This window comes from Pseudomicrostroma glucosiphilum (genome assembly GCF_003144135.1).
Source record: "Pseudomicrostroma glucosiphilum strain MCA 4718 unplaced genomic scaffold BCV69scaffold_1, whole genome shotgun sequence".
Taxonomy (NCBI): Eukaryota; Fungi; Basidiomycota; class Exobasidiomycetes; order Microstromatales; family Microstromataceae; genus Microstroma; species Microstroma glucosiphilum.
Genome location: NW_020289913.1, coordinates 301627 through 326999, shown reverse-complemented (window position 1 = coordinate 326999; position 25373 = coordinate 301627). Strand labels below are relative to the sequence as shown.

At 56.4% G+C, this 25373-nt stretch overlaps 10 protein-coding genes across 10 annotated transcripts; 5 read left to right on the top strand and 5 right to left on the bottom strand.

The window, feature by feature from the left end:
- The first annotated feature begins 6 nt into the window (after window positions 1-6).
- On the top strand, window positions 7-2590 carry BCV69DRAFT_279522 (TPR-like protein). The gene is made up of 3 exons (XM_025491281.1): window positions 7-489; window positions 572-2203; window positions 2291-2590. Exons 1-3 carry the CDS (start codon window positions 60-62, stop codon window positions 2374-2376), a joined length of 2148 nt encoding a protein of 715 aa, XP_025350752.1. The 5' UTR covers window positions 7-59; the 3' UTR covers window positions 2377-2590.
- Window positions 2591-2995: 405 nt separating this feature from the next.
- BCV69DRAFT_291648 (hypothetical protein) lies at window positions 2996-5960 on the bottom strand (the record flags this gene model as incomplete). Its single annotated transcript, XM_025493759.1, has 2 exons — window positions 3213-5960; window positions 2996-3147 (listed from the first exon to the last, which is right to left on the bottom strand). Exons 1-2 carry the CDS (start codon window positions 5872-5874, stop codon window positions 2996-2998), a joined length of 2814 nt encoding a protein of 937 aa, XP_025350751.1. The 5' UTR covers window positions 5875-5960.
- Window positions 5961-6092: 132 nt separating this feature from the next.
- On the top strand, window positions 6093-8934 carry BCV69DRAFT_279520 (hypothetical protein). The gene is made up of 9 exons (XM_025491280.1): window positions 6093-6275; window positions 6368-6680; window positions 6759-6960; window positions 7047-7216; window positions 7296-7514; window positions 7589-7940; window positions 8013-8493; window positions 8585-8675; window positions 8777-8934. Exons 1-9 carry the CDS (start codon window positions 6160-6162, stop codon window positions 8843-8845), a joined length of 2013 nt encoding a protein of 670 aa, XP_025350750.1. The 5' UTR covers window positions 6093-6159; the 3' UTR covers window positions 8846-8934.
- A 441-nt stretch (window positions 8935-9375) lies between these two features.
- On the top strand, window positions 9376-10087 carry BCV69DRAFT_295907 (hypothetical protein; the record flags this gene model as incomplete). The annotated part of the gene is made up of 3 exons (XM_025493950.1): window positions 9376-9384; window positions 9475-9606; window positions 9722-10087. 3 exons carry the CDS (start codon window positions 9376-9378, stop codon window positions 10085-10087), a joined length of 507 nt encoding a protein of 168 aa, XP_025350749.1.
- Window positions 9975-11169, top strand: BCV69DRAFT_4042 (hypothetical protein). The gene is made up of 2 exons (XM_025495256.1): window positions 9975-10618; window positions 10751-11169. The coding sequence occupies exons 1-2, from the start codon at window positions 10099-10101 to the stop codon at window positions 10924-10926; spliced, it is 696 nt and encodes a 231-aa protein (XP_025350748.1). The 5' UTR covers window positions 9975-10098; the 3' UTR covers window positions 10927-11169.
- Window positions 11170-12035: 866 nt separating this feature from the next.
- BCV69DRAFT_4120 (hypothetical protein) lies at window positions 12036-12767 on the bottom strand. Its single transcript, XM_025495260.1, has one exon. It carries the CDS (start codon window positions 12574-12576, stop codon window positions 12205-12207), a length of 372 nt encoding a protein of 123 aa, XP_025350747.1. The 5' UTR covers window positions 12577-12767; the 3' UTR covers window positions 12036-12204.
- A 15-nt stretch (window positions 12768-12782) lies between these two features.
- On the bottom strand, window positions 12783-15820 carry BCV69DRAFT_4217 (hypothetical protein). Its single transcript, XM_025495267.1, has one exon. The coding sequence runs from the start codon at window positions 15383-15385 to the stop codon at window positions 12959-12961; it is 2427 nt and encodes an 808-aa protein (XP_025350746.1). The 5' UTR covers window positions 15386-15820; the 3' UTR covers window positions 12783-12958.
- An 829-nt stretch (window positions 15821-16649) lies between these two features.
- BCV69DRAFT_254163 (hypothetical protein) lies at window positions 16650-16997 on the bottom strand. Its single transcript, XM_025490550.1, has one exon. It carries the CDS (start codon window positions 16986-16988, stop codon window positions 16746-16748), a length of 243 nt encoding a protein of 80 aa, XP_025350745.1. The 5' UTR covers window positions 16989-16997; the 3' UTR covers window positions 16650-16745.
- A 652-nt stretch (window positions 16998-17649) lies between these two features.
- BCV69DRAFT_309470 (Metallo-dependent hydrolase) lies at window positions 17650-20087 on the top strand (the record flags this gene model as incomplete). The annotated part of the gene is made up of 3 exons (XM_025494714.1): window positions 17650-18239; window positions 18329-18447; window positions 18531-20087. The coding sequence occupies exons 1-3, from the start codon at window positions 17828-17830 to the stop codon at window positions 20085-20087; spliced, it is 2088 nt and encodes a 695-aa protein (XP_025350744.1). The 5' UTR covers window positions 17650-17827.
- Window positions 20088-20347: 260 nt separating this feature from the next.
- BCV69DRAFT_279516 (hypothetical protein) lies at window positions 20348-25070 on the bottom strand. Its single transcript, XM_025491279.1, has 3 exons — window positions 24124-25070; window positions 23333-24016; window positions 20348-23240 (listed from the first exon to the last, which is right to left on the bottom strand). Exons 1-3 carry the CDS (start codon window positions 24916-24918, stop codon window positions 20742-20744), a joined length of 3978 nt encoding a protein of 1325 aa, XP_025350743.1. The 5' UTR covers window positions 24919-25070; the 3' UTR covers window positions 20348-20741.
- Window positions 25071-25373: the final 303 nt, after the last annotated feature.

The window sequence follows — 25373 nt, the reverse complement described above, 5'->3', positions numbered from 1 at the left end:
CACACTTCCACCATCCTTTGATCCACATCTCGTATTATTCATCTCGTATACCGGTCACCATGTCTTTCCTATCTGGTGGCGCAGACTGTGGCCCTTCGAACCCGCTCAATCAACTCCTTAAGCAGACCCAATCCGATCGATCTCTACAGCATGGTGATCGCTTCGGCCAAGGTGGGCCTGGCTCGCAATCGAATGCCTTTCGCCAGGGTCAGGCCGGCCCAGCGGGTCAAGCAGAGCAGATGGACCAAGCTTTCGCCCGCAATCAACAGCAAGGACCTCTCTTTCAGCAAGGTGGTGGCGCTTCCTTCGACTTCGAGGCCATGAGGAGGGAGATGGAAATGATGAGGGCAAGTGGCGCTCCGCCACCCTCTACCGCCAACTGGGCCAATGAGATGTCCATGATGGGCGGAGGAGGCGGCAGTGGACTGCGACAAAGCGGTCCCAACCCGGCGCAGAGTCGTATGATGGGTCATGACCCTACGAGCCAAGGTGAGTGACTGAGGCAATGATCTGGGTGAACGTACAAGCGGATATCACGCTGACTCTGTATACCCTGCTTCGTTCACAATAGCATGGCGCGAACAATTCCAGCAGCAAGGTCCAGCCCCTGCCTCTGCCTCTACAGCTCCATCTCACCAGAATGGCTCGGCCAACTATGCTTCGCGAATGGGCGGAAGCGGTGGCATGTATTCGGGAGGTATGATGGGCTATGGTGGCATGGGAATGAGTGGCTCTTATGCGAATCAGATGAGTCAAAGCTCGCAGCGAAACCAAGCCGGAACCACTGCCAGCTCGGACAAGGGCAAGTCTCGCTTTGTCGAGCTCGACGATGCTTCTTGGGAAGCTCAGTTCAAGGCACTAGATGAAGCACAGAACGCAGCGACTCAAGACAAGGGCAAGGCCAAAGCTCAGGATCCGATCGTCGGCGAAGAGGATCAAGATGCGGCCGTGCGGAATGCTTTGGATGGAGTTCAATCTGACATCACTGCAGAGGGACGCGAAGCTGATGCCCGCTTCCAAGAGCTTTGGAATGCTATGCAGAATTCTACGGCTGGTGATCGAGCCGAGGTTGACGAAGACCTGGCAAAGTGGGAGGAGGAGCTGAATCGTCAGAGCGACGGAGTAGGGTATCGTCATCCGGGTGGAGGAATTGCAGGTGGAGATGGCGGCATATCTGAGACGGCCGGCTGGGATGGTACGGAAGATCACCTGCTGGATGGTTATGGCACTATTGGCCCGGATGGCTATCCTCGCCTCGGTACCTACCGTCGCTCAACTCAGAACCCCTTCATGCAGCATCAGGATCCTCTATCCGAAGGTCTACGACTCCTCGCCTCTGGTGGCTCTCTCACTGATGCCACTCTGGCACTTGAAGCTGCCACCGTCAAGCCACAGACGGGCGGATCGGGTGGCGAGGCCGGGGAAGTTGATCGTGAGAGACGATCGAGGAGTGAGGCTTGGAGGAAGCTAGGAGAAGCCCAAGCCATGAACGAGCGCGAGAGTCAGGCCATTCGCGCTTTGGAAGAGGCCATCCGCGTCGACGAAGGCAACCTGGAGGCTTACATGGCTCTTGCTATCTCCTACATCAACGAAGGCTACGATCTCGCTGCCCATTCGACGCTCCAGCGCTACATCAATCGGGCGTATCCGCATCTCAAAGCTGATATTCCAGATGTTCTTCAGTCGTCCAGCGACCCTCTCGAGCCAGGCTCATCCACCAATCCTTGGGCCACACTCAACGCAGTCACCTCCCTCTTCCTCGCAGCCGCAAGGGAGAATGCCTCTCGCGGCATGGTAGATCCAGAGGTACAGGTCGGTCTCGGCGTTCTCTTCTATGCAGACTCTTCTTATGAGAAGGCAGAAGACTGTTTCCGCTCTGCCCTCGAGGTACGTCCCAATGATTTCCTCCTGTGGAACAGGCTAGGAGCCACCCTAGCTAACGGAGGCAAGCCAGAAGAAGCCATCGAGGCCTATCACAAGGCCCTCGAGTCTAGACCTACATTCACTAGGGCTATCTACAATCTCAGCGTCAGTTGTCTGAATTTGGGTGCTCATCACGAAGCGGCAGAGCACCTCTTGAGCGCACTCAGCTTACAGCAGACACAGCAGTTGCCCGATGTCCCACCTGGTGAGACAGCCCCGACTGCGCCTCTTGCTGAAGCTCAGGAGAGCCATGGGCTCTGGAGTACATTGAGGAGGATTTGTGAGTAGCAACGATGAGAGGAGGTAAATGTACTTATGATCGAGCTCAATACTGACGCAATATCCTTCCTTTCCCAATTTAATGCAGTCCTTGCAATGGATCGCATGGACTTGGCCAGCAAGGCTCATGTCGGAAGTCAGCTCGATGATTTCCGTGGCGAGTTTGACTTTTAGAGAGAGGCAAGGACGATTGCAGGAGGAGGAGGAAAAGTCTGGAAAAGAGGTAGATTCGTTGGCAGAGGATGGATAGTTGTCAGGGCATGGTCAGCTGCACATATAGTCGATATTATCAAGCAAACATGCCATTATAGCCATTCGTGTCAGAACAAGTGAATTGGGTATCGGAAGAAGTGTCATGATCGTATACAATCGCATGCCAGTCTCGCCCTCCTCCGTCTGGCTCCTCACGCCTCACGCTTCATACACCGGTGGCTCATCCGGCACCTCCTCTGCTCCCTCATACACCGGGCTAGTCGCCCTCTCGCCATGACGTCCGCTTTCAGGTGGCGGTGGCAACTCCCGTGGCTCATCCCTCTGGCCACCCACCGCACTGCCACCCTCGCGACTTCCAGGACGAGGCGACAGGGGTACGTCTAGCTGGACTGCTCGTGAGCCCGAGTGCGAGCGGGAGGTCTGCGTGTTCCTCAATGCAGAGGCTAGAGCACGGGCGGGGCGCTCGACGTTATTGCTAGTCTGGGCGACAGTGCTTCCCGCTTCAGCATTGGTAGGAAAGCGCGCCTCTTCGCGGTTGGGGCCCGAGGCTTCGCTTTGGCCCTCTGCTGCTACGCCGGCATTATGGCGCTGCAACTGATCGTGATGGTGCGAGTATGCAGGAGGCAGAGCAGCACCTGTATCCTGCGTCGAGGGCGGACGGATCCGAGCGTGCGGATGTGAGGAAGATCCTGCCTGTGTCGAAGAGGATACAGCTGCGAGCCTCGCCTTTTCCTGTTCTGTAGAGGGAAAGCCTGTGCCGGGGTTCCCAGTGTTCTGCCGAGTGGAAGATGACGCACTCGATGAGGCGATGTTCGGATCATCGACGCTGACGTAGTGTGGTGGAGTGTGTGGCCTTCGAGGCGAATCGGAGGCACCAGTAGAAGCTACTCCTCGGGCTTGTAGCGTCGATAGAGGCTGAGCGTACGGAGGCGGCTCGACGGGAGTCGCGCTGGAGCTCTGATGGTGGTATGCAGGGCGAGCACCTGACTGACTTTGATCATTCGGATCACTAGACAGAGGGGGCGGCGGTGTAGGCGGCGTGTCGAAGGATGGCACCGAACCAGCAAGAGGAGAAGAGGCAGATGAATCATCCGCTTCTCGATGGCCAGAGCTGACCCCAGCATGACGTGTCAGGTCCAATGACCCTCGTGTGTGAGGATAGCCCAGGGTTGCTTCGAAGTCTGGAGGCGGTGATCGACTTCGGAAGGTAACACCTTCGCTTTGACCCACGCCATTGGCGCCGAGTCCTCTACGTCGCAGCTCCCCCACCCCTACACCCTCTATGAAGACTGGCCCTCCTTCGTTCCCTGCGTCGCTGTCTCTCTCGGCCCATGCGGGCGGTGGCTGTGCTTCAACATCGCCAGAAGTAGCGTCGCCGTCGCGATGTCGCAATGCGTTCGGGACGTTGCCTTCAACGTGGGCAGAGTGAGGTGGAGGAGGTAGCAAGGCGTCCTGCTCTCCTTGGCCGGGGAAGATCTGAAGGTCATGTTGCGACTCTTCGAGATTTGGGGGCTGGTCATCGCCTCCGTGACCGTCGGGCCGCCGCTGCGTGACAAAGGCAGGATTGCCGTTGATCATACGTACAGCTTCAGACGGGTGTGAGGTTGGGCCATCCAATGAGATTCGGGGCAGCTGTGCGAGTGTATCAACAAACGAGTCATTTGCGTCTTGAAAGTCTTCGTAGCCGTCGAATTCCTCTGCTTCGACCTCTTGAGAGCTCTGCTGCGTGACAGAAAGTTTGCTGTCCGTAACATCTTCTCCTCTCGAGAGCTCCCCCTCAGAGTCAATACCTGCGAGACTCGGTAGTACAAAGACTTCCTGCTCTACCACGATATCTCTTTTGACATTTGGCCCACTTGCAGTGGGCGCGACGGGAGTACCTCCTGCGCCGTCACTCCCCTCGCGCCAGACCGCTTCGCCGGGCTGGCCGCCTCTCAGTCTCACGTAGATCCTGACTCGAAATTCGACGCTGCTGAGTGCTGTCTGTTGTGTGACGCTTTCGCAGCCGCCGCCACCTCCAGTAGTGCCCGAGGTCAGCGGCGACAGGCCCGATGGCGGTGCATCGTGGTCTGGAGAGGGGTGAGGAAGAGCAGGGGAGCGAAATGGAGGCACTAGAGTGAGGTTCAGGGCTAGTGGCTTCCGCATAGAGAATCGGCAAGCCTTGCCGCTATGAGCAAGAACAGTAGTGAAAGAGCCGTCTGATATGGTAGAGGGGCTAGCAGGTGCGATAGGCACCGGCGGGTTGGAGCTAGACCCACTCGCTGATGCTCCGCCCTCCGAGGAGGCCTGTGTTAACTGAGGGCTGGAAGGGCCCCTTGAGTCCTGATTGCTGTCTACATCGTCATCTTCGTCAGAGTAAAGAAGCTGCGAATGGGGCTCCCAGCCATCAGAAGTGGCATTGTGATGCACAGCGGGTGTTGTGCCATTTTCCAGGGTCGAAGAGCTTGGCTGCGCCTGTCTGAAGCTGCCTTTTCCTTTCTCTCTGGAGTTGAGTAGGCTACGATGAGGCCCCCCTGTAAGAGCTGGGCGCTTCCGCTTTTCCCGTCTTCCTCGTACTACCCGAATCAGCTCCGCTTCCACGCTCCGAATCCGCAATCCCTTCTCGACTGCCTTCTCGTCCGGAGGGGGGACTTTGATCTTGATTCTGATAGGGTCCGCCCGACGAAGCAGAGTCGTCTCCAGAGTGATGTGGACTTTGGTGGGATCTTCGATTTGCCAGGTTTTTGGGCTCTCGGAGAAGCTCTCAGTAGGGACTGAGGTTGGAAGCAGCTGATGTGGGGGAGTAGGAGGGGTATACCTGGTGATATGGGTCAAGACGGAAGTAGTTACCAGCTCTTGCTCTGTGGCCCAAGGAGCAGGTAGGAGAGTGGCAATCAGGTGGTACTCGAGCTTAACGCTGGGCAAGTGGATGCAATGAGGTAGCTCTTCTGGCAGCAAGAATTCGAATGGCATAGTCGCAGGCGGTCGAGAAGATCCGATCGCTGCGTCAGAGGAAGAAGCGGGAGCATCGGGAGACCGCCAGAGCACGAGTGAGGAATGATGTAGCTGATGTACCATGGAGACTTCTGCCAAGCGTACGGTCTCTGTAGCCAAGAGGTCGATGGTGCATTGTGAGAAAGGACTCTGCGTCGATCCCGAGGGGAGTGAGTCATTTTGCAGACCGCCATCGTTACCAGTTCTCTGAGCAGCTGAGTGAGCCCACTTGATCAGGACATCGCCCCTGAGCCATGCTTCGAAACCTCTGCCTTGGAGACCTTGATAGCCTACTTGGAAGGAGGCGTCTTCTGCTCTGGGGACTATGTCGAATTGTAATGCTCCTTGGCCATTGACTTGAAGAGCATTGGACGAGGAGGAGGCGACTAGGGGAGAGTATAGGGGAGGTGGCGCTAAGAGTCCGGTGGAGGCAGGCGCAGAGGACGTGGTTTCGGGCGTCGCAAGAATCTCTGTGCGACTGACCATGCTACCTCCAGATGCTGCCAATAGGAGCGATCTGCTGCTCAAGTCGAGCGAATGAGGTTAGAAGGAATGGTAGAATGGCAAAGATGGTACAATGACTTTGACGCTGCAAATAGACGTCGACTGCACTGCAGTCTTGGCTGCCTTGGCGTGTGCTGAGGCCCGTGCTCTTCTCCGCCTCGGCAGCTGCGTCCTTCTCCGCTGATCGCCTTCGGTCGTGTACCACAGCTTACCATTGTCGTCCTCGCATACAGTCATCCCAACATCTGCGCTACTGACTTCTGTACGATGTCACAGGACGATCAGCAGCAGCAGCCTCAACTGTCTGCTCTGGAATCTGATCCTCAAGCTCACGACCAGGCTGACGGTATCGAGGCTGTTGGTCAGATTGTGGAGGCATCTCGGTGAGCAGTGCATTGCACAGTCCTACCTTCTAGCTTGGACTCGCAGTCGTCTGACCCAAGTGATCCTCGCCGTCACTTCTCATTATCTCCAGGTCCAGGCCCGATGCTCGTACCCAACGCTACGATCGGCAGCTCCGCCTCTGGGCTTCCTCTGGCCAGGCTTCTCTGGAGTCAGCTAACGTGCTGCTAATAGGAGCGACCCACCTAGGCGCCCAGGTGCTCAAGAATCTCATCCTCCCAGGCATCGGTTCCTTCACCGTACTCGATGGACAGAAGGTGGGAGAATATGATGTAGGCAACAACTTTTTTGTCGATCCTGCCAGTGAGGGCCAGAGCAGAGCCGAGGAGGTGACTCGCAACCTAGCAGAGCTCAATCCTAGTGTCATCAGCAAAGCCAGAATGGCTGTGAGTATCGAATATGCACCAGCTCCACTTGGCTTCTTGTCACACTCACCCTCACCCTCATACCTCCCTCTGCAACAGGATCCCTCACAACTTCTGGAGCAGGACCCGAGCTGGTTCACCTCATTCTCACTCATCATTGCCGCCAATCAGCCCGTTGACGTCCTCCGCCCACTTGCAGATCTCGTATGGGGACAGGACCGTGGAACATGTGTCCCTCTAATGAGTGTAAGAGGAGCTGGGATGGCGGGAGAGGTCAGAATACAAATCAAGGAGATGGGAGGTGAGTGTGTTCCTGGTCCAAGCTCTGTCCTAGATGGCCAGACTTGCACAGTATTCACCGTTCCCTCCTGACCTTTTCTCTGACAGTGATCGAGACTCATCCTGCTTCGACTGTCGATCTACGGCTAACATCACCTTGGCCGGAGCTATCCGCTTACGCTTCTGCCTATGACATCGAGGATCGTGATGCCATGGCGCACAGTCACATCCCCTTCGTTATCATCTTGCTTCGAGCTTTGGAGAATTGGAAATCACAGGTGAGGACGAGCGAGATGCCGTAAGACGGGTCCTAGTAACCTCACTGATCACGTGAGACTCTTCAATGGCTTGATGCAGCATGGAGGATCTCTGCCGTCTCCGTCCTCGGATCGAAAGCCGTTCACTGACACCATCAATGCCATGCGAGACCCCTCCAATTTGGACCTGGAGAACTTCGACGAGGCCGTTGCTGCTCTTGGGCAGAACCTATGGCGCCCCGTCAGTGCGGGGAGGAGCATTGCGGAAGATATACAAGCCCTTCTGGATGACTCGAGGTGCGATACAGTGACAGCAAAGGTGAGTCTTTATAACAACTCCTCGACTTTTCAGAGCAGCGAGTCTCTGACGATCCACCGCTCCCCGTCTACTAGTCCACCAACTTTTGGCTGCTCGTCAGAGCTCTACGAAGCTTTGTCGCTGCAACCACTACGGCCACACCCAGCGGCGGGGGAGGTCTTCTTCCGCTTGCGGGGTCTTTGCCCGACTTTAAAGCGACATCGAGCGGCTACGTCGAGATTCAGCGCTTGTACAAGGAGAAGGCTCGAAAGGACCTGAGCGGTCTCAAAGGTCATCTCAGAGCGGTGCTCGAAGAGGTCGGTTTGCCGGCGAGTGCTATCGGCGATGAGGAAGTTGAGAGCTTTGCAAAGCATGCTGGCTTTCTAAAGTTCGTCAAAGGGAAGAGCTTCAAAGAGAGTCTCGAGCAGCCTGCTCGGGAGACAATTGGTGAGTCTGAGTTCTCTTGAGAACCCGTAGGGCGTAACTGCATGCATCTCACGCTTTGCTTCTCTTCATCAGCCATGGCCTTTATGGATCCTATCAACCCCTCGACGATACAGCATCATGCAGCTTTCCTCGCAGTAGACGCCTTCTACGGCAAGCAACATCGCTTCCCCGGCAGCAGCAAAGCCTTTTCGGACTCAATCGTTGGCTCATCTTCTCATGTGCGACACTCCAGCAATGGGAGCTCCGAGGCCGAGAGCTCAGGGGGGTCCAGGATCCGCTCGGCTCCACCTAGAGGGTTCTCTGAGCCAGAAAAGAAGCGACAGCGGTCCAACTCGCCTTACACTACATCTCGTGAGAGTACCGCCCAGGACGACGATGGAGACTCGCAGATGAAGGAGAGTGTGAAGGTCAATGGTGGAGACGGAGAGGAAGGAACGGTTGATTTTGCTGCCGATGAGGAAGCTTGCTTGAAAGAGGCTCAGGCGGTCATGAGTCATCTAGCCATCGAAGACGAAGATCAGATAGAGGCGGTCGAGGACGCCGTCAAGGAAATGTGAGTCGGCGTGCCACGTTGAAGAGGTCGAGTGGACTGACTGATTTCTGACACGCTCTCTTTCGCACCGCTTGGCTCCTCCGTCTCTCAGGGTACGATCTGGCCACGGTGACATCGCAAGCACGGCTAGCTTGCTGGGAGGCGTTGCGGCTCAGGAAGCGATCAAGATCATCACGAAGCAGGTGAGTAGTGATCATGGGTCCTGTGAGGAATGACTGACTGATCTGGAGAGCCACACTGCCTGCTGCCTCCCCCCCCCCCCCCCCCTCTCCCTCTCCTGCAGTACATTCCGCTAGAGGGCACAGCGGTGTACGATGGCATCAAGCAAGCGATCGGTGCATTCCGACTGTAGATCACAACCAACGACTGTAGATCACAACCAAAGCACATCACATTACATCCTACCTAGTCTGTCCCATCGTAATCGTACGGGTTGCACCCTCCCCCCTGTGGTGACTGACTGTGTGCCTGCTTCGCGCTCTCCCTCTCTCGTGCGTGACCGTCGAGTTGAAAGTCCGACTGCCGTGACGCGAAGCGGGTGGGTGGTGTTGCTCCCGTGCGGCGGCAGCAGCAGCTGCGATTTACTCCCGCACCTTGGCGGGCTGGCTAGCTCACCATCGCTTTCTTCACCATCACCATCATCGTTACCTCTTACAGACCTGACCTTGCCTCGTCTCGCACTGAAGACGCGGTCTGTCCAAAGTCCAAAGGCTCAGCGTACCGTACTTCGCCTGCTAAAGGTCTTCCTCTGAAACGAGACTTGAGCTGCGCTACCACCTCCCTGCAAATTGCGAATTGGCTGCTTAACCTTCTTAGCCTGAGCACACCCTCGCCCAGCTGCTTGCTGTACCAATCCTTCTAGCCATCCCAGACTTGCACATCATGTCAAGAGTCAGTCATTGCCACCGGCCTTCTTATGCCAGCGATCCACCGTGAGGATCTGACCCTCATCCTCACTTTCCCATCCCTTCACCCTCTCAGGATACCGAAACACCCTCCCCACCTCCGCCTAGCACTGCCCAGCCTCAGAGTAACGCTGCTGCCGTGAGTGGCTCAGGAGGGTCATCATTCTTCCTGCGAGAAAGGGAGAGGCTTCTAGGGGAGATCGCCGAGGTGAGTGCTACGCGAGGTACAAGGAGCAGCAAGAGAAGTGCCGCTGCTGCGAAGCTCGAAATCTCAAGGAGGAGACGGCGAGAACTCATTATCGTCTTTCCCTCCCGCTCACCAGTCCATGGGACAGATTCTCAACAATAGCAACGCCCTGAACCGCAAGCTCGAGGAGTCCATCCTTGTCGGAAAAGAATTCGAGCCAGTAGCTGCGTTATGGGGTCGTTTCGCCTCGAGTATGGCGAGCATGGGTGTTCCCAATCCTCAAGAGTACGATGGAGCCGGGTCAGCAGGGGCGAATGGAGCTGCTGGTGTTGGAGGAGATGAGATTGGGATGGGGGAGGAACAGGGAGTGGGAGGTGAGGAGAGGGAAGGGTTCAGGAGGAGCGTGCCGGCTGCTGCTGCTGGAGCAGGGGGAGAGACGATGCCTTTGGGTGTTGCTCCTGGTGGGGGAAGCTGGAGTGCTGCACCTCCTTCTGGCTCATAGAGGGTCCGGTGATGCACACATGGAACCTTGGGCTAACCATCCTGGTCGATGGAGGATCAGCTTCTCTGGACAAGTCCTCGCACCTCTACACCACAAGTAGGCCACACCCTCAATCAGCGAAGCACGCTTCTCTCCCTTCTCTGGTCTCCTCCTCTCCGCTCGCCAAGACTGCGACTACGCCAAGCGCGTCTGTACCAATATCTAGTTACCCGGTCACCTGGACTTCTCCCTCTCCCTCCGCCCTCTGCCCTCTGGCCTCTTTACACCGCTCGCACCCTCCTTCTCTCTCAGGACGGGCGACCTTGTCGATTGGAAAGGAAAGGAGAGGACAGAGGAAATTGTATCATCATTTACTATCAAGCTCGACAAGTGCACTACTGAGGAATGAGGAATTAGAAACGTGGAACGACGTTTGCAGACGGGGGACGCAGGGCGCAAGGCGCGAGGAGACACTGATCTTTCTCCCTTTGCAGACGCGACAAGGACTTTTCCTTACGGCGGGGCTCGATTTCTCTACATTTGACCGGACAGGTGAGTCAGAGGGCACACACGCAGACGCGTCTGATGCGAAGGACCAGGAGTGACTGTCGCGGGTGCTGACTCTTCGGATTGCGTCTCCTCCATCTACATTTTCTCCGATCGGGTGCCGGTGTGTACGATGAGAGCAAGGGGCGAAAAGATTGGTGGCAGTACATTCGGCGTCGGCACCAACACTTTCAACCTTTGGCTGTACAGTGTGCTCTACTACCATAGGTCAGCTGCATCTTTCGCCAAGATCTCACTCTCACACTCAAACTAGACAGACGAAGAGTAAAAGAGAACCACGAATCATTACGTAACCACTGGAACAGAGAACTAGATAGGACCTAGATAAAAGGAGTACATAGTACCTGGATAAAGGGATTACATATAGATAGATGATAGATGACCACGACTACGAAACCAAAGGGAGACGGCAACAGAGCTCGACTGTATCACCGACTCCCTTCTTCCAATCTTCCCACTGACTAGGGGAGAGGATTGGGAACTCGCCTGCGATAAAAACCTCTTCGAAACTTGAAGAGGAAAAGCAAGCGAGCTCTTCGACTAGGGTAGAGGCCCGCAGACGCTGCCCTGTCGGATCCCAACACCATGACGCCCCGCTTCCGACCCTCCGGGGCCCCAGATCCCATCACCTCCCGTGCTCTGGGCATTCGGCCAGCACCAAGAGTCCCGTGCTATCGGCATTCGGCCAGCACCTCAGAATCCGTGCTATTGGCATTCGGCCAGCACATTAGAGAGACAGTAGAGTCGTCGTCGAGCAAAGACTGGTGGCGTGGACGGTATGTCTTCCTGCCCTCTTTGGGGAACGTCCGTTGGTGTTGCTAGGAAGAGCACCGATCCCTCCAGTGACCCATCACTGCGTAGGCACCGCACTGAACGCCCGTCGAGGGGCACACAGGGGAATGCTGGTAGCGGCCAACGAGCACGATGTACAGGGGCAACAGCGCTAGAAGCCGAACAGGAGCACCTCGTCCCAGCACAATGGTGCCACCAAAACGACACAATCGCCCAAGCAGCCGTGATGGTGGCGCTAAAAGCAATCGTAGCCGGGGTGGAGCCACCGTACGAGAAGAGACACCCACCGTTCGACTCCGCTCCATCGTCATCCGCGATGGCACCAATGGTAACGATCGTGCTCATCCCGGCGCTGAGCAAGATTGATACCACTGAAGAAACCAACGACCAACGGTGTGGAGCTAAGGTTGCACCTCGGTCTAGACCTCTCGTACTATGGTAACCTCGACAGCACCACTCCAAGAACGACGCAGCCAGCAGACGCACGTAATCTTGGGGTCAGCCATGAGCTGTGCTATGGTGCTCTCCAACACTGCTACACCGAGACCGACTGCAGCCGTTGCGGCGCGCGTATTCTCAGGTGCTAGCATTGGAAAGCACGACAGCACATACCCAAAGCCACCGCACCAAGAACGAGGCAGTCATTCGACACACGTATTCTCAGCTGGTAGCCTGCAGGCACGCCACAACACACTCCAAAGCTACTACTCCGAGACCGATGCAGCCATTGCGGCGCGCGTATTCTCAGTCGGTAGCTCCGAAGTGTGCTATGGTACCCTTCAATGCAGCCACTCTGAGACCGAGGCAACCGTTCGACGCGCGTAATCTGAGCAGCTTGCTTCGAGGTGTGCCGTGGTATCCTCCAATGTGGCCACACCGAGACCGAGGCAGTCATCTGACGCACGTATTCTCGGGGCCACATTGAAGCACACACCAGCACATTCCCAAAGCTGCCACTCCAAGACCGAGGCAGCCATCACGATGCACGTATTCTCAGCTGATAGCATTGAAGAGCACCGTGGCACACACCCAAAGCCACCACCACTCAAGACCGGTGCAGCCATTTCGGCGCGCGTATTCTCGGGTCGGTAGCTTTGAGCGAGCACCACAGCACACCTCAAGGTAACCACTCCGAGACCGAGGGCAGCCATGGCGGCGCGAACGAATCATGGAGGGTGCCATCGAGGAAAACCATTGTACGAGGTGGCAGAGGTAAAGGCACAACCCGCGTTGTTGTCTTAAACATCGGCACCGTCGACATATCCAAACGAAACCCCTACGCACCCATCGGGAACGCCCAGAAACGGAAACAAACGAAGCTCAGGGACACTGGTACTCACGGTAGTCTTCCTCACCGACCCGAGCGACGAGAGGCTCACTTGAACAAGCATGGACGCTGTGGTTGAGGGTGATGGGTCCTGGACGCGAGGTGTTGCAGGCAATGGTAGGTTCCAAGGTGCTCTCGGACGTGACTTGCGACTTGCGGTCTTGAGACTTGCTTCCTCTACGTCATGAGAGGCCAAGAGAGGCGATTTAAGCCTGCTTGGTAGCTCCATTCTTGAAGGCCAAGAAGTCCTGGTCCTGGTCCTCCATCAGCACCTCGGCCTCAAAGGAGATGTCCTCGAGGCTCAGAGGCTTCTCCTGCACGGAGGTGAGGGCGGCAGTGCCACTTCCGCGGAGCCAGATGGGGCTGGTGCGTCGCTTGGTGTCTCGCATGGGGGTGGAGAACTTGCAGACGCAGTCCTCTGCGGTGACGACCTTGACCTTGCGTGCAGGAGTCCATTCCACAGCGTTGGCTGTCTTCGAAGCAGGGGCGGGGAGAGAGTGCTTGACGGCAGTCTTCAGGCCCTTCCTGGCTTCGGCGGTCCTAGGAGCAGCGGTAGCGGCGGCTGTGACAGGCTTGGGGGTTGCCTTGACAGTCTTTGGTGCAGTGGGAACACCAACAGCCTTGACAATCTTGGGTGCTACGGTTGCCTTGGGTGCCACGGTGGTCTTGGGTGCAACCTTGGCAGGTGCGGCCTTGACGACCTTGGGTGCGGTGGCGGTGCCAGCAGCCTTGACAATCTTGGGTGCAACGGTTGTCTTGGGTGCGTTGGCAATGCTGATCCTGCTCCTGAAAACCATAGGTGTCGAGCTTTCCCTTGGCTTGACGGCTGCCACCTTGGGTGCGGCAGTCTTGGTGGGAGGCACAATGGCGCTGGTGCGTCCCTTGAGCGGCTTGGCGGCAGTGGGGGTAGCCTTAGCCTTAGCACCAACCACGGAAGTGGCAGTGGTGGGTGCAGTGCTCTTCGTGCTCTTGGAAGTCTTGCTGTTCTTGGCGAGGGCGGATGCCTTCGACTTGATGGTCTGAACAGCCTTGGTGACGACCTTGGGAGCCTTCAAGGGGTTAATGTCGACGGTGGTGGGTCCCACGGCGGCGAGCTCGCGTCGGAAAGCACTGCAGTTGGCGAGCAGTAGCGATCCTGCCGAGATATCGGGCAAGGGAAGGGAGTCGTCCTTGTTGGCGGATTTCTTGGCGGTGCGCTTGGTCTTGACCGGTGCAGTCTTGCTTGCCAGGGCAAAGAGAGGTCCCATGGCAGCGTCGATGATCATCGACTCGTAAGAGAGCTGTGCGAGGGCAAAGGAGACATCCTCGTTGGTCTTGGACTTTGCGGCGAGCGTGGGCAGGGTGGATGGAGCTGCGCAAGTGAGCTCAAAGAGGGTGTTGATGTCCTTTTCGATGAGCATAGACTCCTGGGAGAGCTCAGCGAGGGCGAAGGAGGCATCCTCAGTGTGCTTTGCGTGCTGGGGCATCGCCCTGGGGTCCTTCTTGGGGATGAAGCGCTTCATGGCCTTAGAAGGAACGATGAGGGAGGAGTTCCCCGACTTGATGGCAGTGGTGGCGGTGCTGGTGAGGATAGCACCTACGGTGAGCAGCTTGCAGGGTGCAGGGGCTACTTCAGACGAAGGAGTAGTGGGCTCGGGCTGCTCCACGACTTCCATGATTTCGTCCAAGTCGGATGGGCAGTCGAGTTTGCCTTGGAAGTCCTGTCCACAGAAGGAGGCGTTGACGTCGGAGTCACCGATGACACAGAAAGAGCTGAAGGAGAAGGAGCACTCCTGGAGATCGGCGGCTTCCTTGGCGGCAGTAGCGGCGGCCTCGTTGGCAACGGCCTCTTCCATCCAGCGGGCGAACATGGCGGCAGGGTTGGCCTTGTCGCTTCGTCGGATGATGATGTCGGAGTGGCCTTCAGAGTAGAAGGTGGTGCAGTCCGACCACTCAGGTCCGGGCCAGACGAACTGGTCAAGCTCTCGTCCGAAGAAGGAAGCGTTGCGACCAGTGTCGGGTCGTAGACAGAAGGGTCCGTAGGACCAGGAGCATTCCTCCACGTCGTTCTCGACGGGCTTCTTCTCGTCGATCTCACCTGCAGGGGTGGGAACAGAGGGGAGAGTGGGCGAGCTGACAGAGGGGACAGCAGAAGGGGCAAAGAGATTGTCAGGGAGACCTGCCAGAACTTTACCTCGGAAAGGCTCCTGGAGCTGCTCGCTCTCTGAGCCACTGTCGCTTAGCAGGGACAGCTCCTCCATTGGCGTAGGGGTGCCGTAAGACATAGCGTCATAGAGTGCCTCGATACGAAGGCACTCAGGGCAATACTCTACCGGTCCAGCCGATACACAGGCGGTTGCTTGATCCTTTTTCGCCAGCGAAAGATGGATGAGGCAGAACTTGGAAGCACAGGGGATGCTGGTGTTAGAAGCCATTGTAAATGTCTTGTAAGAGCAGCAAGGTAAAGCAGGTAAAGCAGTGGGTGGTCTCAGTGGTTTTAGTCTTTCAAAAAGAGCAAAAGCAGTAAGAGCAGTAAGAGCGGGGGGTGTGGGTGAGGAGAAGAAGGGGAAGGCGGATGCCTGCCTCGATGGACTCGGTATAGGTGTGCGGGCGGCACACGCCTGCCTGCCCCGCCTGCCTGCCCCGCCTGCCATTGAACTGCCGCCGGCCGAGCGTCGACCAACACAACTCGGAGCGGCGTGTTGGACCGGAGCTACAAATCCTTGGACGCTTTCTGTTCTTCAGGCAGACGACAGACGTTGCCGACGTCCCCAGACAGCCAGGGAGGCATCTCCACTTGCCAAAGCACCGATCCGACTATGGAAATGGCGTACATCCCTGATGGCAGGGGACAGTAGCGCGTGGGCGACATACTACGCTACACCACAACACGCATTCCGCCTAGAAGCACACTCTCCTCTACCCTAGAGCACTCGGACGACAGCGCACTCCAACATAGGATGGTCAGGAAAGCTTTACGACTCATGTCCTGGCAAGCAGACAGACCGTGTCACCTCAAGTCATACTGCCTGACCTCCTCTCACTCAGGGGCTTCTCTCCGTACGGCCCCCCATTCCTCTTCGCCCTTATCGCTCCAAGTCTCCCCCATCGGAGCGAAGCCCTACCTGTCATTCTCTGTCCCTCCTCAGCAAGTCGGCTTGACCTCTTGCCCCTCGGAGCATAGCATAGCATAGCGAAGCATCTCAACGCCCCTCTGCCAGCCAGCTCTCCAGTCAGGCATTCCAGCGTTGGATGCGCGTGCCCACTTTAGACTCGATGAGGCTCTCTCACCTCGCGGGCGGATTGAGTATGCTCTCTCATCTCATCTGGCAAAGTCCCTCATTGAGGCGCAAGCTTAGGCGGTTGGGGATGGCTGGAAGCAGACAGTTGGTATAATTTGGAAGGTAGCGTAAAAGAAAGCGAGGAGAGTGTGTTCAGGTGGGCTAGAGCAGGTTCGTCGATAGAGAATGAAGACCCTCCTGCCAAGTCACTCGACAGTGCCTGCCCCTCCCCTCCTCCTCTACTCTACTGGTGCACTTTCCCTATATGCTGCAAGCTGAACAGGATCGCCACTTGTAGGGCGACTGTGAACCCAGTGATGATGGCAATGACGTGTCCTGCAGTCTTGAAGTCGCTATTGAAGATTCGAACGAGCGTCTTGGCCCCTCTTGGATCTGGGTCTGGGTCTGGGTCTGGGTCTGAGTCGCCTTGTTCTTGTTGATGTGAACTGGTGATACCGTTGATTGAGACCTCTTGCGAGACATTGTGCTCAGTGTCCTCCGTCCTGTCACCACCATCACCTTCTCGAGGTCGTGCTATAATGGTAATCTTATCCTGTGCAATGGCCTCATTGAGTTCCTCTGTAGACACCTCTACCAGTGGTTGATTAGCACCGACATCTGCAGCAAGTTCTTGCGTGACTAGAGCGGGATGATTGGCATTGTTTGTGCTGTGGGAGATGATTTGAAGGTTGGCCCAGCGATGATCATTGCCGACGGCGAGCTGCGGGATTAATCAGGGCTGGTGATGAGCATCCGTTCCTCTCGCTCTCATCGAGCACTGCTTCTTCTCATTCTCCTCCACCTCTCCACTCACCTTCCTCCTCCAAGCAGCCACCCCCACATGTCCCAAACACAGCAGCGTATACAGCAATCCGATGACCTGAAATCTCGGCTGGAACACCTTGAGTACCAGCACGGCAAAGGAGAGTTCCCCGAGTGCGGTACGAAAGTAGGCGAGATCAAAGGTGCGCTGCATGGCTCTGAAGTCGGTTAGATCGGAGACTGTTACGAAGCGGGGAGTGGGAGGGAGTGGGGGTGAGGGAGCGTGGACTGCTGAATAGGAGGAGGAGTGGCCGCGCTCTAGCGCCGAAGAGCTGGCTTGGGAGGCGGAAGAGCCTGGAGCGCCCATCATTGTGTCTGCTTGTAGAGCCTAGTATGGTTTAGAAAGCTTTGAGTGAAGCATGCCGGTCCACCGCTGCGCTTGATGGGCGTCTGGTTGTAGGTGCTACTGGACGTTCGCAGTGCAGAGACAGAGACGGAAGTGGGGAAGCAGGTGGAGGTTCTGGCAGAAGCACTCCTCGGAACAGGAAGATCACGCCATTGTGGGGTAGAAGACTAGACTATCTCGACTGACTCCCCACGGCATATTGTTGTCCTGCTTGTGGCTGCGGGACGAGGCTGGTAGGAGTGCTCATCTCTAAGAAGCAACGTCTCTCCATCTCTCTTTCATGCTGTCTCCCCCTGCGGGCCGCTTCCTGTGTGGGATGAGCCTTCCGCCGCGGCACGGCAGGGTGGTGGGATGCCGCGGCTTGCCGGAGCGGGCCAGGCGTAGAGCTGGGCCGTGCACTCTTCTCGGCCCCTTATCAGTGGATCGACGCGGAGAAGCATCGGGGCGGGGGAGAACAGGGAAGCAGACGCAGCACCACTCACTCATACATTGGAGGGGAAAGAGAGAGATAGACCAGACTCTTCCGCCATACAAACATACATACATCGCATACATACACTGCGCACTTCCTTCGCTTCCTCCTTCTTCTACTCTCCAGTCCGTTACACTCACTCACTCACTCACTCACTCACACTCCTTTATCACCCATGGCGTCCACTTCCACCCTCGGCAACGGAGGAATCGACCACCGCCCGCGCCAGCTCTTCATCGGATCCCTCGTATCCCCAAAAGCACTCCGAGAGCTTACGTTGATCTACAATGGCCTCCTCGGAGTAGACGAAGAAGGCGCAATCGCATTCGTCGACGATCTTGACGCGCACTCGCAGTCAGAGACAGGCAAGGATTCATCAGGATCCCATACAGATGAGGAAGAGGGAACTCGTACCCCCTGCGCTAGCGATGCAGCTCTCTCTGCCTTGTCGCGACAACAGCGATCGGCAGTGCTTTTGCGTCTTGCTGCCCATGGGTGGGATCTCGCAGATTGTCAATTGACGATTCTCAGATATGGAGAATTCCTCTGTCCCGGCTTCATTGATACACATACACACGCCTGCCAAGGTGAGCAACTCAGAGGCATCGTCGGCTTCCATGCCGCGCACAAGTGGCTGATCATGCCTCTCCCTCTTGCATCATGCTTCCGACAACAGTCCCGAACGTCGGTGTGGGTCAGCAGTACGAGCTTCTAGATTGGTTGAACAATGTCACCTTTCCCAGGGAAAAGCAATTTGCGGATGTGGCATACGCAGAGAAGACGTACAACTCGGTGGTGAGTGGGCCGCAAAGCACTGACTATACGTATATAGCTCATACTGACTGCCTTTTGTATGTCCGTGCTCTCAATCTCTGCAGGTTCAGCGCCTGTTAGACTCTGGCACAACAACGGCTTGCTACTACGCCTCCTTGCACCTTGATGCGACCAAGATCCTAGCCAAAGTCTGCACACAACGTGGCCAAAGGGCAATGGTAGGCAAGTGTCAGATGGACCGCAATGCACCCGCAGACTACGTAGAGAAGAGTGCTGCAGGCTCGATACAGGACACAAAGGCCTTTATCAAGTACTGTGGGACCTTGCACAAGCAAGCTACCAAGAAGGAGAGGAAACGAGCAGAGGGGGTGAGGTCGCCTTCCTCATCCGTCTCGTCAGAGACGAGCTCGTCTTCTGCCTCCTCAAGCAACTCCCAAGAGACATCACTCTCAGACGAAGAGTCCGAAGAAGATATAGATGAGGATGACGCACTTATGAGGGACAGTGTTGAGAGGCTAAGCAAGACTGTGGACGAGGTCATGGGCAGCGATAGTCAACGCAAGGAGTCTGACGATCGCAGCCAGGCCAGTGGCTCCCCTGACAAGCCAGACGAGAACTCCGCAACACCTGCAAAGAAGGTGAAAGTGGTAATGCGCACGCTCGACTCGGCCAAGCCTCTCGTACTTCCCATTCTCACCCCACGCTTCGCCATCAGCTGTACAGATGCTCTCCTCACCAGCATCTCCGCCCTCGTCTCCCGCGACACCTCTCTGCGCATCCAAACACACCTCAGTGAATCCCCTGGAGAAATCTCCTTTACTCAAGAGCTCTTCCCAACAGCCAAATCCTACACGGACGTCTATGATCAGTTCGGCCTACTAGGCAGTCGCACTGTCCTAGCGCACTGTATCCACCTGTCGGAAGAGGAGATGCAACTGATCAAATCAAAAGACAGCGGTGTATCGCACTGTCCCGTCTCTAACATGAATATTCGCAGTGGTGCCAGTCCAGTAGGAGAGATGCTCAATCGAGGCATCAAAGTCGGATTAGGCACAGACGTCTCGGGGGGTTATGGAGTAGGGATGCTAAGCGCCATCCGCGAAGCGAGCGTGGTAGCCAAGGTCCTCGGGTTCACACAGAGGGAGTATGGACTCCCACCCTCGAAACGAAGCACTACCACTAAACTCCACGAAGGGACCAATGGCACTAACGGCACTGAAGGCGAGCAGCTACCGAAGCACGACTTTACCCTTGGCCCACTGGAGATTTCCACCCTCCTCTGGCTAGCAACAATGGGTGGTGCACAAGTCGCCTCTATCGCAGATCGAGCCGGATCCCTCGAGGCTGGAAAGGACTTTGATGCCCTCCTGGTACGGCTGTACGACCCTCATGATGAAGATGAAAATGAGAGTGAAGACCAGCCCGAGGTACAAGCTTCTCCTGCAGGCGCGGGAGCAGGAGCAGGCACAGGAGCGGGAGGGGGAGCGGGTGTTCCAGCGTACATTGGTAACCCTAGTGTGTATGTGGAAGAGGGAGAGAAGCTCGAAGCCCTCCTTGAAAAGTTCCTCTTCACGGCGGATGATCGCAATTTACATCGCGTATATGTAAAGGGAAGATTAGTGGGTGGAGCGGAGAGGAGAATCAGGAGGAGGAGGGTATAGATGGCTAGATGCTTCGTACTTTACTTTTCCCCCCTCTCTCTACCAATGTACACTTGTGCTTCTCGAGTTAACTTAATGCAACCTATGCTAGACTACCTCGACATTTCAATTGAGGTGTTGTGAGCAGAGAGAGGCGACTCGGTCCCCTTGCTCACCACTTACTTCCATGCTCACCCTCCCCGTGCAGCTCACCGTAGCAGCTCAACCCTCAAGCCCAAACGAATGAGAGAGACGCCAAGTACGACGAATGGATCGACAAGGACGGGGTATCAAGAATTTCGCATTATCATCATCATCATCAATCAATTCGACCTACCATCAGACTGAGCTGACTGACTAAAGTGGACAGAGTGAGGACAGAAAGAGAGGGAGGGGTAGAATTGACAGGTGAGAGGGAGATGCGATGGTGGTGGCGAGAGAAAGGGGAGGGGAGAGGGAGCGAAAATGAAAAAAGGACAAAATGGTGCCTTTGACTGTCTACGTCTCTTTGTATGGACGAGGTAGTGTGAAAGTGACAGTATGGACAGCTATGGGACAAGATGAGCTGTGTGTGCTGAGCTGAGCAATCAAGGGTTGCTTGGACGAAGTGGCAAGTGAAGGATGGGATGAAAGCTATTGCGTGCCTATGTATCGAGAGCTCGCCAATGGGACCATTCACCGAGGGGCTCCACTACCGTCGGTCATGTCCGAGTCCTCCTCTGGTGCGACGGCAATCAGGGAGCTAAAAGGCGGTAGTCTGGTAGACAAGCCCTGTCCGCCTTTGCTTCCCCACATCGGATTGACGCTGTGACTGGGCACGGCCGCCCATTGCCCTGCATTGGGAGCACCGATACTGACCCTAGCGCCGCCGGACTGATTGCCGTGGCCATGGTCATTGCTGACGAGTTGCTGTTGCTCAGCCGATTGAGCATCTCCTCCGCTACTGAAAGAAGCTGAGTACGGCATGGCATGCTGAGGATGATAAGGTACACCTCCTGGGGTGGTCACCTCGCCGCGACTGTTCAGGTAAGGCCGAGGCGCACTCGTGCTCGATGGTCGGCGCAAGGCCTTTGGGCGACTTCCCCTTCTTCGATCCTCCTCCGTATTGAAGGGTGGTAGAGGGAATTGAGAGTAATACGACTGAGATGAAGAGGTCCTTGATGGCGGAGAGCTCGGCAGTGGCGGAGGCTGGGCCGAAGTGGCAGACAGAGGGATATGATGGCCAGTAGGAGATGGTCCACTGATACTGTTGTTGCCCTGTCCGCCGCCGTAAGGATGGAAACGAGGAGCCGAAGTGTGGTGGAGAGGGGAAGCCGAACCAGCCCTCTGAATTGATGAGGCTCTGCTTCGGGTCGACCTACCCTGTCGGCTGGAAGGCCTGTTGCTTCCACCGGCAACGATGCCATGAGAGTGAGGAGCGCCTGGACTGCTTGACCGTAGCCCAGTCGTTCTCTCGGCGGCAGTCATGGCCTCCATGTTCGACACAAGCTGGGAATCCAGGGAGTGAATCGACCCAACGTCTTCGTTGCGGTTGAGTGAGTCATTTGAGCCGACGAAGAATCGATAGCTTCCGGTGCTGTGGGCCAAAGTGTCTAGACCAGAGCTGAGACTCGACGCTGAACCTTGTCGTTGATTCAAGCCAGGGTGACCAGCCATCAGGCGACGACTACCACCGTACGGGCCAGGGTCACTCTCATTCGTTGCATACGATGCCACAGATCCAGGTCGAGGTGCACCTCTCATTGCGCCCATGATCATCTGCGAGTAAGGTCCAGTGGGGGAGTGGAAAGGGCGAGCTGAAGGTCCACCTGGAGAGTACTGGGGAGCCAGACTCGTCGTAGGCGAGCGATACTGCTGTTGAAAGAGGCTCATGTTGCTTTGCGAGGGGTTGAGTAGCCCGTTCGGCCCAATGGAAGGCAGACCGAGGCCGCTGGCTGGCTGAGCCGATCGCGGGCTCTCAAGAGGAGAGAGTGTTCCATTGTTCGCCAGAATGTTGGTCTGCTTAGCTTTGCCCTTGTCGCCTGCTGCTCCGAGCCCATTGCTCAGCCATTCGACTTGCTCCCTTCCGTCACTAGCAGACATGATCTGGTTCCTCTTCTGCATCACTGCTCGCGCCCGGTCTCTTGCCGCCTTCTCCTGCGCTTGTCTCTTCGCCTTCTCGTTCTGCTTCGCAACTCTCTCTGCTTCTTTCTTGGCCTTCTTAGGGTCCGGAGGTGCGCCAACTTGTGCGAACTTCGGGTCGACTTCCCCAGGGCCTGACTGAGAGGGTTGTATCTGTGATGCGGTAGCCATACCACCCAATGCGCCGAATCCTCCCGTCATTGGGGCGAGCGTGTTCTCAGAGGGAGTCACCCCGGAGTACGAAGGTTTCCTTGATTGAAGACCACCGCTTGGGTCCAGGCCTTGTGGGTACCCAGCGTTGTTTGCCCCAATGCCTGTGCTGGTGTTGCTGTGGTTTCCAGAAAAGACAGAGGAAAGAGTCATTCCCCACCCCTTGCGACGCTCTGTTGGCCTGCCGCCTACCGAAGCCTCATCCATGCGAGCAGAAGCAGCACTTGTCTCAGCGTTAGTGCTGTACGACGGGACGTGGTTCTGTTGACCCCCGGCATTGTAATCTTTGTTCATGGCATCAAGCTGAGGCTGAGGTTCCCTGTCGAGCGAGTGAGGATGAGGCTGATACTGGTCTCGTAAGGCCAACGACGACGGATCGTGGATGTGACGTGGCTGCGCTCCCGAAGAGTCATCCTGCCGTAATGCTTTTCCCATGTGACCATCGCCTGAGGTTTCTTGCTGAGGTCGATAGAACGGCAGACGTTGAAGCGGCACTGTCTGCTGCTGTTGCAGGCCAGAGTTCGCTACTGCACTACTGGCCTCTCCAAAGGCGGGTCGGGCACTGGGTGGCATGTTCGAGTGTGATGGGGGCATGCCTTGCCGAGCAGCGGTAGGATCGACAGCAACTGATGGCGGTATCGAGGCTTTCGTGGCAACAGTGGTTGCCAGAGACTCCTTGCTTGGCTGCAATCGCGGTGCGACAGAGAGAAGGTAGGGGTGCCTCATGCAGTGTAAAGTCGTGAATCGAACCGCTGGGTCATATCGCAGAAGATCTTCGATGCAGTCGATGAGCTCGATCGGCACTCGGGAGCTGAACAGGCTGGAGAATTTCACAGGTGCTACCTGCAGAACGGTTAATTGAGTCAGAGTGCAAAAGAGGGGGAAAGGACGACGTCAGTGACTGAACATTTCATCAGCATACGACTTGAGCTCACCTTCGGCCACTGAAAGCCCACACCGGCTGCCATGTGCATGCCACCTTCCCACGAGCCTCCTCCCCTAATTCTGCCCCTTGAATCGGTGCCGTAGTCCGTGAATGGGTCCCCAAGGACTTCGCAGATCTGCAAGATTTGATCGACCTCGCTGTCGCCCGGAAACAGGGGTTTGAGGTTGACCAGCTCTGCCAAAATCGTGCCCAAGGCCCATAGATCGACCGGGTTCGAGTAATCTTTCGAGCGCAGGAGAACTTCAGGAGCTCGGTACCACCTTGTGGAGACATACTCGGTGTAAGGGGGTTCCGAGGCTGTCTCCCTTGCGAGGCCGAAATCGGCCAGCTTGACGATGACGATAACGTCACGTTCAGAGGCAATGACAGACCTGGGGTCTGACTGAAACGCGGGATAGTCATCGAGGCCAGTGGTAGTAATGAGAAGATTCTCTGGCTTCATGTCCCGATGAAAGTATCCGTGCTCGTGGATGTGGTGTAGGCCATAAATGATCTGCTTGAAGATCGACGCCACGAGGCCACCTGCAAGCGGCCGGCCCTTGCGAGATTTTGTCAGCTGATATAGATTGCCCTCCATACACTCGAAGACGAAGTGTAGTTCTTTGGTCGAGGGATCAAGAAATGCATCATAGAGAGGAATGATATTGGAATGGTGGGGAATGTCGAGGAGGGACTGTGGAGGGAACAAGTCGAGAGGCAGTTGATCAGTGAGCCGTCTGCTCAGATTCATGAACTGGCTAGCTCGTTCGTTGCTTGACAATTCTCCGTCACTGTACATACCTTGAGCTCTTTCAGCTTGAGACAATCGTTCCAGCTCTTGAAAGGTTTCTTCATCCGTTTGATTGCCACCAATCTCTTACCGACATACTCCGGTCTCGTAGTTGGATGTTGCATCGGACTCAGCATGGTTCCACTTGGTAGCGGGCTCTTCCAATCTGCTAGCGATACCGTGCCGAAGGATCCGTCACCGGCCGCTTTGATAATGGTGAAGTCTCGCGGACCCTCTCTCATCAGACTTGCAGCAGTGGTTGGCACTGGAGCGCCGCTCACGGGCACTGTGAGTGACGCGGAGGCATTCGAACGAGATTGGTAGGTATTGCTCCCCCCATGCATATGGCTTCCTTGCCGATTCTCCTGTTGCTGAGCGTTGGGATCGTATCGGGACGAAGATGCATCAGAATGTTTGCGGCCGGAAGAAGCGCCTGCCTGCTGGCTTGATGATGCCATTCCATAGCCATTTGAGTCTCGCATAGCATCCAGCATTGGCGGTAATTGCTGGTATTGCTGCTGCTGCTGCTGAAGTTGCTGAAGATGTTGTGTTGTCGGGTGATGATGATGAGGGAGCTGCTGAGCATGGCTATTTTGCTGACCGTTGGACGGTCCAGCCAATCCTTGCTGGGAAGCAGGGTATTGGTGCGAATATCTCTTCGGCGAAGGCGGCATGTGGGCGGGCGAGATGTTCATGCCACTGCCACTAGGCCCAGCTATGGCATTGGGGCCAGTGTTGTGAGCCACGCTGCCGGCATAATAGTGGTGAGCAGGCGAGGAGGATTGCACACCTTCGAGGAGAGGCATCTGGCGCGTGGCCCCCCCTTCAAGAGCTTTTGTGGGCGATGATGGGCAGATTGCGAGATGAGGGTGGTAGAGAGATGATGTGAGGAGGGGTGAATTATCGCAGCACAGCTGGTCCCCTGTACCTAGCGGGGGCGCAGGAGGGTATAGACTGCTGCCGGTGAGATGAAGCGAGGATACAGATGGCCGGAATTCGAGGGCGTCAGCGTCGTTGATTTAAAAGACCTATATTGTCCTGGTGATTTGTGAACCATCGGACACAATGAGGTTGCGCAGCCCCTGCGTCCGCCGCTCTCCTCGGACCGAGGATGACTGGCGGAGATTCTTGGCAAGCGTCCATTGCCGGCAATCGTACTGTGCTGGACTCACCTTTCGGACCTCCGCTTCTTCTAGTCCCCTCGCCTGTGCTGATCTATAGTGAGGATCACCGAAGGTAGTGCTCGATGGTGGATGCTACG